This window comes from Narcine bancroftii, chromosome 12, assembly GCF_036971445.1.
Source record: "Narcine bancroftii isolate sNarBan1 chromosome 12, sNarBan1.hap1, whole genome shotgun sequence".
Taxonomy (NCBI): domain Eukaryota; kingdom Metazoa; phylum Chordata; class Chondrichthyes; order Torpediniformes; family Narcinidae; genus Narcine; species Narcine bancroftii.
Genome location: NC_091480.1, coordinates 40,909,321 through 40,923,322, shown reverse-complemented (window position 1 = coordinate 40,923,322; position 14,002 = coordinate 40,909,321). Strand labels below are relative to the sequence as shown.

The 14,002-nt window shown below is 41.5% G+C and overlaps 1 protein-coding gene across 1 annotated transcript in view; it reads left to right on the top strand.

Annotated features, from left to right (window-relative positions):
* LOC138746702 (amiloride-sensitive sodium channel subunit beta-like) overlaps window positions 1-14,002 on the top strand; it is a 41,909-nt gene that overhangs the window by 19,934 nt on the left and 7,973 nt on the right. Inside the window, exons 9-10 of the mRNA XM_069905018.1 lie at window positions 10,131-10,209; window positions 12,429-12,486. Coding sequence (XP_069761119.1) covers window positions 10,131-10,209; window positions 12,429-12,486 — 137 coding nt within the window. The remainder of the gene's footprint in view (window positions 1-10,130; window positions 10,210-12,428; window positions 12,487-14,002) is intronic.

Genomic DNA, 14,002 nt, shown 5'->3' with positions numbered 1-14,002 from the left:
GTGAGATGCTGGAGGATTGGAGGGTAGCTCATGTTGTTTAAAAAAGGCTCCAGAAGTAAGCCAGGAAATTACAGGCCAGTGAGCCTAATGTCAGTAGTGGGAGGGTGTTCTGAGAGATTGGGTATACAAGTATTTGGACAGCCAAGGGCTGATTAAGGATAGTCAGAATGGCTTTGTGCATGGTATGTCATGTTTAATGAATCTTATAGAGTTTTTTTTTGAGGAGGTTACCAAGAAAGTTGATGAAGGCCGTGGATGTTGTCTACATGGACTTTTGTCAGGCCTTTGACAAGGTCCCACATGGGAGGTTATTTCAGAAGGTTCAGACATGAGGTATCCATGGAGAGGTTGCAAAATGAATTTGAAATTGGCTAAATAGGAGAAGACAGAGGTAGTGGATGGTCACTTCTCAGAGTGGAGGCCTGTGATTAGTGGTGTGCCTCAGGGATCAGTTCTGGGACTATTGTTGTTTGTTGTCTATATCAATGATCTGGATGATAATGTGGGAAATTGGATCTGTAAGTTTGCTGATGACACTAAGATTGGAGGCGTTGTGGATCTGGACCAACTGGAAAAATAGGACAGAAAATGGCAGATGGAATTTAATGCAGACAAGTGTGAGGTATTACATTTTGGAAGGACTCACCAGAGTAGGACATGCATAGTAAATGGTAGGACACTGAAGAGTGCAAAGGAACAAAGGGATCTGAGGATACAGATATCTAATTCCCTGCAAGTGGCATCATGTGTAGACAGGGTTGTAAAGAAACTTTTTGCATCTTGGCCATCATAAATCAAAGTATTGAGTACAGAAGTTGGGATGTTATGGTGAGGTTGTATCAGACATTGGTGAGGCCAAATTTGGAGTATTATGTGCAGTTCTGGTCGCCAAGCTATAGGAAAGATATCCGTAAGATTGAAGGAGTATAGAGAAGATTTACTAGGATGTGGCTGGGTCTTTAGGAGTTGAGTTACAGGGAAAGATTAAACAGGTTAGAACTTTATTCCTTGGAGCGAAGAAGAATGAGAGGAGATTTGATAGAGGTTTACGAAATTATAATGGGTATAGAGAGAGTAAATGTGAGTAGGCTCTTTCCACTTAGATTGGGAGAGATAAATTCAAGAGGATATGGCTTTAAGGTGAAAGGAGAAAAGTTTAGGAGGAAATCTTCACTCTGAGTGGTGGGAGTTTGGAATGAGCTGCCATCTGATGAGGTAAATGTGGGCTCACTCTTAAGTTTTAAGAGTAGATTGGATAGATAAATGAATGAGAGGGTCTGGAGAGTTCTGGAATGGGTGCAGATCAGAGGGACTAGCAGCACAGACTAGAAGGGCCAAATGGTCTGCTTTCTGTATGTAGTTTTTTATGGTGTGTAGAGGGTATATTAAAGCAAAAGAATTCCAGCAGGATTGAAGAAAATATATTAAATTTGCATTATTTCATCACAGATTGTAGAGAGAATAATATATTGACAGGGTCGTTTTTGGTACCGTAATGAGCATATTAATTTAACATGTGCCAATATGGTTGTAAAGAGACCATTAATATTGATGAGGTCCCCTCTGGTGATCCATCCCATAGGATGGTTCCTTTCAATCAGTTTGTGGGGTTTAATATGAGGATACCCCACTCCTCAGAAAGGAGTGGTGTGTGCGTGATGGGGTTGCACAGAACTAAACCCATCCTCTCAACATCCCCTCTGGATCCAGCAGCAAGATGAGGTCCAAGATGGCTGGGGGAAGTTCTGTTGCAGTGAATGGCCAGACCAAGCTTTGATGCAAGGGATACCCTTTTTGTGTTTCACAGCACATGTTTGCTAGATGGTTGTTGACCTTATGAGAGGGTTCATCTGCCCTTTAACAGGTCTTGTTTTTCATCTTGCAGAGTGTCTAGCCACCCTCTGCACCAGGCAAGCCTGGTGGGGGAGCCAGTTTAGTCGCCAACCACCCAACCATGCGACAGATTACACATTATCAGTAGCACTCAGATGAGTGACCTGATGTCAGGTCCTATAAACCATTGTAAACAGTACATTAAAGAGAAAATATTCCATCATGGACAATGGCAAATGAATTAAATTGGCAGGGATAGATTATGGATTGTACACAGTGTATTAAATTGACAAGATACCATGATCAATTGTAGCCACAATGAAGCCAAGAGGGTTCCATCAAGGATTGCAGTGTATGTATTTGGGGATTGCAAGGAATGTATTAATTGGTAGTGTTCATTATGGGTTGTAGACAGTACTAACATATCCAGCAATTGCTGTTTTAAAATTTTCACTAATATAACAAGTTGCAATGAGTGTATTCAATTGATAGGGTCACATCTTGGACATGTCAGTCATACTTTCAATGCAGATTGCAGAGACTGCTGCAACTCGACATCACATATCATAGAGAGATATTAAATTCATTGCAACCCATCTACTATTACAGAAACAGTATGTAATTGATAGGACGCATGAAGGATTGCAGAGAGTGTTTTGAACTGATACTACATTCCTTATTCCGGGGATACTTTGATTGTTGAGAGTCTATTAAATTGGCCGGGTCATCTCGCGTATTATAGTGTGCGTATTAAATTAGCAGACTTCCTGCTAGACAAGAAGGTTCCATCAAGGATTGTATTTAGTACATTTTGGGATTGCAAAGAGTGAATTAGCTGCCAGTGTTCCATCAAGGTGAACAGGGTGTATCAAATTGGCAAATTTCCATCATGTCTTGAATAGTGTATTAAATTGACCATGTTCCATCAAGGATTGTCAAGAATTCACAGGTTTAGATCACAGATTGTAAATAATGTATGCATTTGACAGCATCTCTTCAAAGATCATGGGTCCTCAGGATCCTATCATGAAGTGTGTTCCTCGAACATTCATTTAACACCGGCTCATCATGCATTGTACACAGTAGATTAAACTGCCGGTTCCATCAGATTGTAGATCATGTATCAAGTTGATGAGAAAGATACCAGTGCAATAAGGAGGGGTACCCGGGGTACCCCTACTACCCTCCACCATCAAACTCCCCAATGACAAACTCAGAGACCCATTTTAGGACTCTTACTTGTGCACTTCATTGATTTTTATTCTCTGTATTGCAGTTGGTTTGTTTACATTCATTATCTGTTTATAGTTCTTTGTTTACATGTTTAAACTACAGTTTATTTTTTGCACTACCAATTGGTGGTAATTCTGCGCCCACAGAAAAAGGGAATCTCAGGGTTGTATGCACTCTGACAATAAATCTGATTTCTGAATCTGAATAAGTTGACAGCATTATTTCAAGGATTGTGGAAGATGGATTAAATTGGCTGATTTCCATCCCAAGTGGTGGAGCAAATGAGGTACTCGGGGTATAAAAAATACAAGAAAAACTTCAAGAAAGTAATCAGGAAGGCTAAAAGAAGACATGAGGCTGCTTTGACAATGTGAAGGAAAATGCTAAAGGTTTCTACAGCTATATTCAGAGTATATAAAAAGATGGTAAAGGACAACATTGGCCCCATTGAAGATCAGAGTGGTCAGCTTTGTCTGGAGCCAGAAGAGATGGGAAGATTTTATTTTTGCCTTTTTCAAATATGTTTATTGATTTGGTAGAGAGAAATATTTCATGTTATATTTTGTCTTCATATTAGTCACATAACTTTTGTACAATGCAATACAGAATATGAATCATCAGTAATTTATACATTGCCTTGTACACAATGCTGGAATAAAGTAGAAATTCCCTTATAAAAACTTCACCTCTTTCTAATATTATGACATAGTCATTGTTGGTTATCTAAAAGAAAAAGAAAAAAAAACCTTACTAATCCTACTAAACATGGTCACCAGTGAATAATATGTAAAGAATTGATTCTTGGCTCCCAGACATTGGACAGGAAACCCCCAGAGAACCCCCACTTATGTATTCAAATTATGATAGGAGTCCATCAATGGGCCCCATATCTTGTCAAATTCAATCTTCATCTCTTTAATGTTATATATAATTTTCTCCAAGCTCAAGCAAGACATAATATCCTGTACCCATTGCATATGAATTGGTGATGAACTATCTTTCCATTTCATCCAAATTTCTCATCTGACCATCAATGAAGTAAAAGCTATGATTCTTTTTTGAATTAAATTCATGGAAATGTTCTCCTCTAGAGAATAACAAACAAAGCAATAAAGGGGCAAGTTTCCAATTTAATCCTAAGAACCTCTGATAACATTGGGAAAACTTGTTCCCAATTTATCTTAGTTTTGGACATTCCCAAAACATGAATCAGAGAGGCCTCAAATATTTTACATTTTTCACATTGTGGATCAACAACAGGATAAAAACAAGATAGTTAAACTTTGGACATATGTATTCTATGCACCACTTTAAATTGTATTAAACAATGCCATGCACAGAATGAACGATTGTTAATCAGATCGCGTGTGTTATCCTAGTCTTCGTCTGGTATTGATGTATTCCCATCTCATTCTTAGTTCCTTCCAGTTATCGTAAATAATTGCTATCAATCCACCAAGAGAAAACTTTAGATCAAAAAGTAAATCAAGGATATTGGTTTCGGGAGAGAAGGGGGAGATCTTAAATTTTGTTTTGCATCTGCATCTACTCAGAAATCTAAGGAAGTAATGAAATCAAGCAGTGAGGACATGGAACCTGTACAGATTAACGAGAAGGTGGTGCTTGGTGTCTTAAAGCAAATATGGTTGGATAAATCCCCAGGCTTGACAAGTTATCCCTTGCACCTTGAAGGAAACTAGTGTATAAATTGCAGGGGCTCTGGCAGAAATATTTTAAAATGTCCTTAGCCACGTGTGGTGCCAGAGGATTGGAGGATAGCTCATGTTTTTTAAAAAAAAAGGCTCCAAAATTATATGGTAATCATAGACACACAAGCTTGTCATCAGTAGTAGGTAAATTATTGGAAAGTGTCCTAAGGGATCGGGTATACACATTCAGATAGCCAGGGACAGATAAGGGATAGTCAACATGGCTTTATGCATAGTAGGTCATGTTTAACCAATCTTGTAGGGTTTTTGAGGAGGTTACCAGGATAGTTGATGAGTGGCCAGGCCTTTGACAGTCCCACATGGGACATTAGTCAGAAAAGTTCAGATGCTAGGTATTCATGGGGAAGTAGTCAACTGGATTTGACATTGGCTACATGGGAGAAGCCAGAGAGTGGTGATGCATTATTGCTTCTCAGACTGGAGGCCTGTGATTAGTGGGGTGCCTCAGGGATTGGTGCTGAGACCATTGTTGTTTGTCATCTATATCAATGATCTGGATGATAATGTGGTAAATTGGATCAGCAAATTTGCAGGTGACACCAAGATTAGAGAATGTATTGGCAGCGAGGAAGGATTTCAAAGCTTGCAGAGGGATCTGGACCAGCTGGAAAAGTGGTGGGAAAATGGCAAATGGAATGTAATGCAGATAAATGTAAGGTGTTCCATTTTAGAAGGATAAACCCAAGTAGGGCATGGACAGTAAATGGTAGGGCTTGGAGGAGTGCAGTAGAACAGAGGGATCCGGGAATACAGATTCATAATTCCCTGAAAGTGGTGCCACAGGTAGGCAGGGTTGTAAAGAGAACTTTTGGCAACTTGGCCATCATAAATCAAAGTATTGAGTAGAAGAATTGGGATGTTATGGTAAAGTTGAGACCAAATTTGGAGTATTGTATGCAGTTTTAGTCACCTAACTACAGGAAAGATGTAATTGTTATATGTTCAACAAGATTAAAGAATGCAGAGAAGATTTATTAGGATGTTGCCCAGACTTCAGGAACTGAGTTATAGGGAAAGGTTAGTGTCTGTTCATGGCCTCGTGCACTGCCAAACTGTGACCACCCTCAAATTGGATGAACAGCATCTAATATTGTGTTTGGGCACTCTCCAATCAGATAATAATAATAATAATAATAAATAACAATAATAATTAATAATTCTCCTCTATCCTTCCATCACCTCAGCTTTCTCCTCTGCCCTTTTTCCCATCTGCTGGCAGTGCTTCTTCCACCCTTTTATTTGGGTATCTGTCTGGTTTTTTTCCCTCATACCTTGACAAGGGCTCAGGCCCGAAACATTATAAGATCTTAACACATGGGAGCAGAAATAGGCTATTCAGCCCATTGAGTTTGCCTGCCATTCCATCATGAGCCAATTCATTTTCCCACTCAAGCCCCATTGCCTGGACTTCTCCCCATAACCTTTGAAGCCCTGGTTAATCAAGAACCTCTCCCTTATATGCATCGAATATCTTGTCCTCCACAACTACCTGTGGCAACAAATTCCAGAGATTACCACCCTCCAGCTAAAGAAATTCCTCTGCATCTCTGTTCTATGCTGAAACCCCTCAATCCTGAAGTGTGCCCTCTTGTCCTAGACTCTCCCACTATGGGAGACAACCTTTGTATATCTATTCTGTCCATGCTTTTCAACATTCAGAATGTTTCAATGCCCGCCACCCCCCCCCCTGCCATTCTCCTAAATTCAAACAAGTACAGTCTAAGAACTGTCAAACACTCCTCATGATAACACTTTAATTCCTGGAATCATCCTTGTGAAATATGACAACTGCATGACTCAGGCAGAGGCCCAACATGAACAGGCAGGGCCCGTAGTGGAATACAGGCAGGTCAGTACAGTGTATTAAACTCTCATCATCATTAAATACTGTACTCCCTGCACTCACATACCACCAAGTAATCCCTATGCCATCAGTGCTCGGTGATTAGTGAGGGTTTGCATTAGGTGGGAAGGGAAGATTGAGAACCACTGCTCTTGACCCAATTGTCACTGAAATATTTTGCTCATTGGCCCATTTTTTTTTATAGTTCTGACACCGTGCATATAACGAGTCAATGAGGTACAATTAAAAGTGGTTTTCAAACTTTTTCTTTCAACACACTTACCACCTTAATCAATCCCTTACTAATCACAGCACCTACGGTATAGGGATTACTTAAAGTGGTATGTGAGTGGAAAGACAAAGGTTGAGACCCACTGCTTTAAATGGGGTCCTAGCAAAGAATGTAGCGAGTGTCACAGCTTGTATTGAAGTGAGTGTGTTAATTGACAGGTTCCCAAATACAGATTGTAGAGATTACATCAATTTAATAGAGATCTATCACAGATTGAGAGGGTAAAATTAATTCACATATTTCCAGTCATGCCTGCTGTTTATAAAGTTTATTGTCATCTGATTGTACAAGTGCAACCTGACGAAACAGTGTTCTCCCATCCTCAGTGCAAAACATGCAGACACACAACCAGACATAACACATATACAGGACAAGTATTTCATCTATATAAATAAATAAATATATTTTTTTCTACTTATGAGAGAATTTGAGATTGTAGAGAGTTGAATATCAAGTTAGCAGCGCTTCAACACGAGTTCTAAATTGACAGGGACCCAAAACTAATTGTTGAGTGGGTGTTAAAGTGATAGGGTTCCATCGCAGAATGTGGAATGTGATAAATTGACAGTTTTGTGTGCATATTTAATTCATGGACTGTAGACTGTGCATTGTACAGCATTTGATCCATAGAGACCCATCACAGATTGCAGAGAGCATATTAAAATGATGGGACTTTGTCACAGATTTTGTTGACTGTAAATAATTGACTGGGTTCCATTGAAGGAATACAGAAAGTGTATAAAATGGCAGAATTCCATAAAACGATGGCAATTATGCATTAAATTTGCAAGTGCTCTTATGGACTGTAGGAGAAACATTTAATTGAAATGGAGAGGAAATGAAATATAGGGAATATGTTAAATTAAAAGGATTTGGCCATGGATCAGTTGACAGGGTTCTTCCCCCTGTTATAGTGGATGTAGTACACTCTGTTACCATCATTGAGTGCATTGTATTGACAAGGTCCCATCACAGATTGCAGAGAATGGATTGAAATGACAGTGTCATCTCATAATATAACGAGCCTGTTGAGATAATTCCAATATGGCTTGTAGAGAGAGCAGCAATTTGGAGTTATGCTAACAAAGATTGAGAGTGTGGCATTGTCAATCAATTGCCCTTCAATAGACAAAGTCAAGAAGAGGCAATAATTTGCAATTATGATTGCGAGGGCTTAGTCAGTGATTTTTGGACAACGACCCCCCCCCCCCCCAACAATTCCAGAGGTGTTATTTAATTGAAGAGATTCCATCAGTTAGCAGAGAGAAGTGGGGGATCAAATTGATTTCAGATTTATTGTCAGAGTACATACTTGACATCACATAGAACCCCGAGATTCTTTTTCCTGCAGGCGAGGCAGAATTACCACTTATTAGTATTGTAGAAAAAAATGTACACAGCATGAACATGTAAACAAATAAAGAAATGTAAACAAACTGTGCAACATAGAGAGAAAAAAGGCAATAAAGTGCAAAAGTAAGAGTCCTTAAGTGGGTCCCTGATTCAATTTAATGTTGATGAGTCTGATGGTGGTCTGACAGTGACCCATTGTGGATTGTGCTTGGCATATACAATTGAGAAGGTGTATTGTGGATTGTGGATAATTTTCCAACAGAGATTGTAAGGAATGTATCAAACCTTGTTGCTATGGAATGAATCATTCAGGGAACATTAGATTCATAAGGATCCAAAATGAATCAATAAAGCTATATTAAATGAACAGGGTTTCAGATTGCAGCGACTGCAGTCTCTCATGTCACTGTTAAGCCAATATAACGCACTCGCTGGACTTGGCGAATCTGTTTTGCTGGCAGGATTCCCTTCCAGAATTGATCAAGGTGAGACTGACCTATCAAGATAATTGATTTGTATTCCACCACAACATTTACTGAACGATTTAAACACTAAATTTTAAAGAGAGCATTAAACCAATGAGTCCTGTTGTTGGATCAAGAAATGTTTCAAACTGACAAAGACCTCATACAAAATCAAGAGTACTTGATTAGAGCAGTGGCCTATTTCAGAATCTAGAGATGTATTAAACACACTGGATCCCATCGAGGCTTATAAATGGCATATTCTCTATCAGGATCTTGTCATTTAGAGATTATTTACACTGAGTCCTTTCACTGTATCTGGGGACATTGATAGGGCCCTGTTGGAGAATATGGATAGTTGCTTCACATAAACAAGGTTATGAGACTGTTAAATTGATAGGGTCCTAGTACAAGATGGTGGAAATTGGTTTCACTACAATGTGTTCCTTTAAATAGATTTGGTGGTGATTCCTGGTCAAACCTACTGTGACTAAAATTACAAAACTGGTCAATTCTTGGTTTAGATGATGCCAGGTAGTTTCCACCCAGAAGTAAGCACTAACGTAGGACCTGAACATTCTCTCATACCTTGCTTCATAGGCAGAAAAGAAAGATGTCAGTCCTTAAATCCCACTTACATACCACCTTACATTACCCTTACTAACCACCGAGCACCTGTGGCATAGGATGCTATAGATGCTCCGTGGTTAGATACGAGATTGTGAACCACTACTGTAGACCATTGGATCAGATGACAATCCATAGGACCATAAGAGCGGCAGAGAGGATCACTGGGGTCTCCCTCCCCCCAATCAATGTGATGTACTGGGATCATTGTTTAAAGAGGGCTCACAAAATCATTGAAGACCCCTTTATCAGCCCTCACACAGCATCTTTCAGCTACTACCGTCAGGGAAGAAATACAGGAGTATCAGAGCCAGAACCACCAGGCTGTGGGCAGTGAGACTGCTGAAGGACTGATGAACTGCTCATACAAACCCTCTGAGACTCTTCTATTTATTTAACAATATTTATTTAGTTTTATATATGTATCATGTGTATCCTTTGTCTGTATGTGTGTTTGTTTTTTTCCCCACTGAGGACTGGAGAACGCTGTTTCGTCAGGTTGTATTTGTATAATCTGATGATGGTATGTTCTTTGCTTACACTGACAAAGGGCCCATCCCAAAACATTAGTTACCCTTTACTTCGTATGGATGCTGAGTTTCTCCTGTACTTTTGTGCATTACAATTGATCCCAGCATCTGCAGACTTTCATGCTTAACAGTGTAAGGCAAATTGGATTCCAAGCAGTGGTACTAGTTGTTGAGTTAGGGAAGAACATTGTCGATTTCAACTATCACTCTTGTCATGTTCACCAGGATACTGTTACTACAATCTAAAGAAAGAGATTGATGTGGAGAATTCTAAGTGCCTGGAAATTTGCAAACAACCCTGCAAGTGAGTAACATTAAGCCCCTATTCCAGTACTCAGCCTCCTTAAATGATTCCAGAGCTCTGCTCAATGCTCCTGAAGTCCATTCCAGCCACTGGACATAGTATGAATGGTTAACCCCTCCCTGATCACGTTTACACACCAGACCTCCTTGCTGCCATTTTTGGTGAGCTCCGTTACCCGAACGCATTGAATGCATGGGGTGGAGGGGTGATATGGGTGCAGTGGCCAGCTTTGCCATGTCTCTGGCAGGTTGTCTCAGTCTGCCCACTCCTTCACCAGGGGCACAGACAGTGGAGTCATGCAAGTACTTCCTCAAAGTATGAAAGCTGAACAGAACACACAGGGGAATAAAGCACAAAAGTCTGTAGACACATTGCTTAAGAAATTCAGCAGATCAAACAGGGTACGTTATAATCGCAAAGATAAAGCTACGTAACCATTGTTTCAAGATTAAGCCCTTCATCAAGGTATGAGCAAAATGTAGACAGGTGCCTGGGCAATGGAAAGGTTGGGCAATATGGAGGCTTAGTCATTTTTGGAATAGGACTAACTAGGGGTGAATCAATGAGACAAAGCTCTGTGTGGGAGAGAGGGTGAGGCACTAAGGTGACTGGAAGTTGAAAGTAAAGCAAAGGCAGGCAGGAAACGGGAAGAAACTTGTCAATATACAGTCCCAGGCTTTATAGAAAGACAACAATAGCAAGGATGGCAATAGAGGGGTGATGCAATGGAGGGTGAATCCATGGAATGTGTAGCAGAAGGAACTGAGAGATATGGCTACCCAGGATGAGGTATTGCAGAGTGAATAAATAATGGAAGGCGAGGCGACAGTAGGTGAAGAACTGGAAGCTGATGTGATGTAGGGAGAGGCAGTGAAGGGGTAGACAATGTTGGGTCAAACAATCAATGGTTAAGGCAAAAGATGAGGCCATTGAAGCAAAGGAAACAAAGGGTCTGGCAGTGGAACCATAAGACAATGGTGGAGCACAGGAATTGAGGAGAATGTAACATAGAGAGGAAGGGTGAAATGGATAATGAAATCATTGAGTGTCCAGCAATGGAGAGTGATGCTGTGGAGGCTGAAGCAAAAGGAATGGGTAAGGGAATTGAGATTGAGGGAATGAGGGTAAAATTATGGAGAAGTGAGGCTATAGATGCAAGGGTTGGAACAGGCAAGAATGAGGCAAAAGAGAATCTGACAATGTAGAGCCAGGTGAAGGAGGGATGAAGGAGGAGTAAATCATCAAATGGGGAGAGGGGATTAGGTCATGGAGCTGATACAATGATGACAAATCATTGGGTTATGGTTAGGTATATGGTATTTTGGGGAGGCAATGAAGGATGATGGATTGAAGGGCAAGATAATGAAGAGAAATGAAATGGATAATGAGGCGATGGCAAGCAAAGAATTGAAGGCTAAGGCAATGGAGCAAGGAAGTAAAGGGAACACTCTTAGGATTAAACAATGGATGGTTGAGGCTACTACAATGGGGAAACGTTGTTGGGCAATGGACAATAGAACAATAGAGGTAAAAGGCAATGACTGGGTCGGGTGATAGAGGGATATGTAATCAAGAGTGAGGCAGGAAGTATATGGGCAAAAGAATGTAAGGCAATGAAAGGGTCAGGCTGCAGTGGATAGACAATGAAGGCTTTGACAGGGAAGTATAGATAAGAGGGGAAGCCAGCAGAGGCTGAGGCAATGGAGTAAGTACTTGTAGTGAAACACAAAGGATAATGCATATTGGAGAGAGCTCAAGGACGGCTAAAGCCAAGGGAGGGCATGACATTGGAGGGGACCACACAGACACACAGGATTTGGACAGGGATAGGCCATATACAGGAAAGGCAATGGGTGAGGTAAAGGAGTAGAGATGGGACAACAAGGGGATACTCACTGGAGGATTGAAACCATTGCAAGGGGTTGGATAATGATTAGGAGTAATACATCACTAGACATCTAAGCAATGAATCAGTTCTGATCAAGGGTCTTGAATCAAAATGTTGACAGTTCCACCCCCAACCCACCCTACTCCACAGATACTGCTTGACCTATTGAGTACCTTCAGAATTTTGATTTTTTGCTCCAGATTCAGCATCTGCAGGTTACTTGTGCCTCCGAGGCATTGGGGGATGAGTAGGAAAAACCACGATGAAGAGCATGAAGAGTGGTTGAAGTAGTCTTTGAAGTAAACCAACTCACCAACTTCTTTCCCTACAGCGAGACCCAATATAGACTGACCATCTCAATGGCAGATTGGCCATCGGAATTCTCAGAGGTAGGCCCAAACACATTAAAGAGTAACCACCTCCCCACCTCCCCAATGGTTTAGGTTGTAACAGAACTGACAAGCAGAGTGGTTAGGATTCATTTTCCAGTTGTCCTTGCTGCTAACATAGGGACCACAGCCCAATGTGGTAAGAGCTGGGAGAAGGGGTAATTGGCTGGGCCATGGGGATAGATTCAACCACGCCAACCTCAAGAAAATGCTACCAAACTTCCAGCGGCACATCGCCTGTCCCACCAGAGGCATCACCATCCTTGTCCACTGTATCTCCATCCTACAACCACACTTCAGTAATCAGACCGCCAGTGCTTCTCCGAGCTGCCTACGTGCAGAAGCTGAGCTGCGAGGACCTACCAGGTAGTGAAAGCTGTGCATTGCTGGGCTGTGGAAGCAGACGACGTGACTGCTGAATCTGGCTTGTGTCCAAGAATTCAGCAACCACCTCCATCACTGACCTCATTAGCAAGTGTGAGGAAGACTGACTGTATGTCCCACAACCAGAAACCATGGCTCAATGGCAAGGTGCACTCACTACTGAAGGCCAGAAATGTGGCTTACTAGTCAGGCGAAGCAACACTAGACAAGAATCCAGATACGACCTGCACAAGCCCATCAGAGCTGCCCAGAGGCAGTACTGAACCAGACACGAGTTCCAGACAAACTCGATGGACAGCAGGTGCTTATAGCAGGAGATACATACCATCATTGGCTACAAAGCAATGTATCCTTCTCAGATGAGCTCAATGCATTTTAAACTGGCTGTGAGCAGGAGGCCAGTACTATACATCCCTCCTACCCTGTGCACACCTACACCCATGGTCATTGCTACAAATGTCCAATCAGCCTTCCAGAGAGTCAAAATACAGAAATACTGGAGGGTGTTGGCTCGTCTCACTGTATCCATTGTAACTAAAGACGTATTACTGATGTTTCGGACCCGAGCCCTTTCTCAAGGAAGCCCTTGAGGAAGGGCTCAGGCCCGAAATGTCGATAATATCTTTGCCTCTTATGGACGCTGTGAGACTGGCTGAGCTCCTCCAGCATTTCTGTGTTTCGACGACAATCACAGCGACTGCAGACTTCAGTGTTTCACTCCTTCCAGAGAGTGAACCCGTGGAAAGTGACTGGACCAGACTGAGTTCCTGGACGTGTCTTCTGTGCCTGTGCAGATCAACTAGCAGATGTGTACAGATGTCTTCAGCCTCTCTCTTTAACAGGCTGAAATACCCACCTGCTTCAAAAAGGCCATCCTCGTGCTGAATGGGCTCGGACATCAACCATCATGAAGTGCTTTGAGGGATTGGTCCTGGCCCACATTAATGCCAGCCTATCAGCTACCCTTGACCCACACCAACAGGTTCCCTCTCCCTGACCCTGAGCTCAGCCTTGGACAATACGGACATCTATGTCAGCCTAATGTTTATCAATTACCTCTTCACTTTCAACCCAATAGCACCACAGAAACTAATCCCCAAGTCTTGGTTTTGAACCCAATCCCTGCAATTGG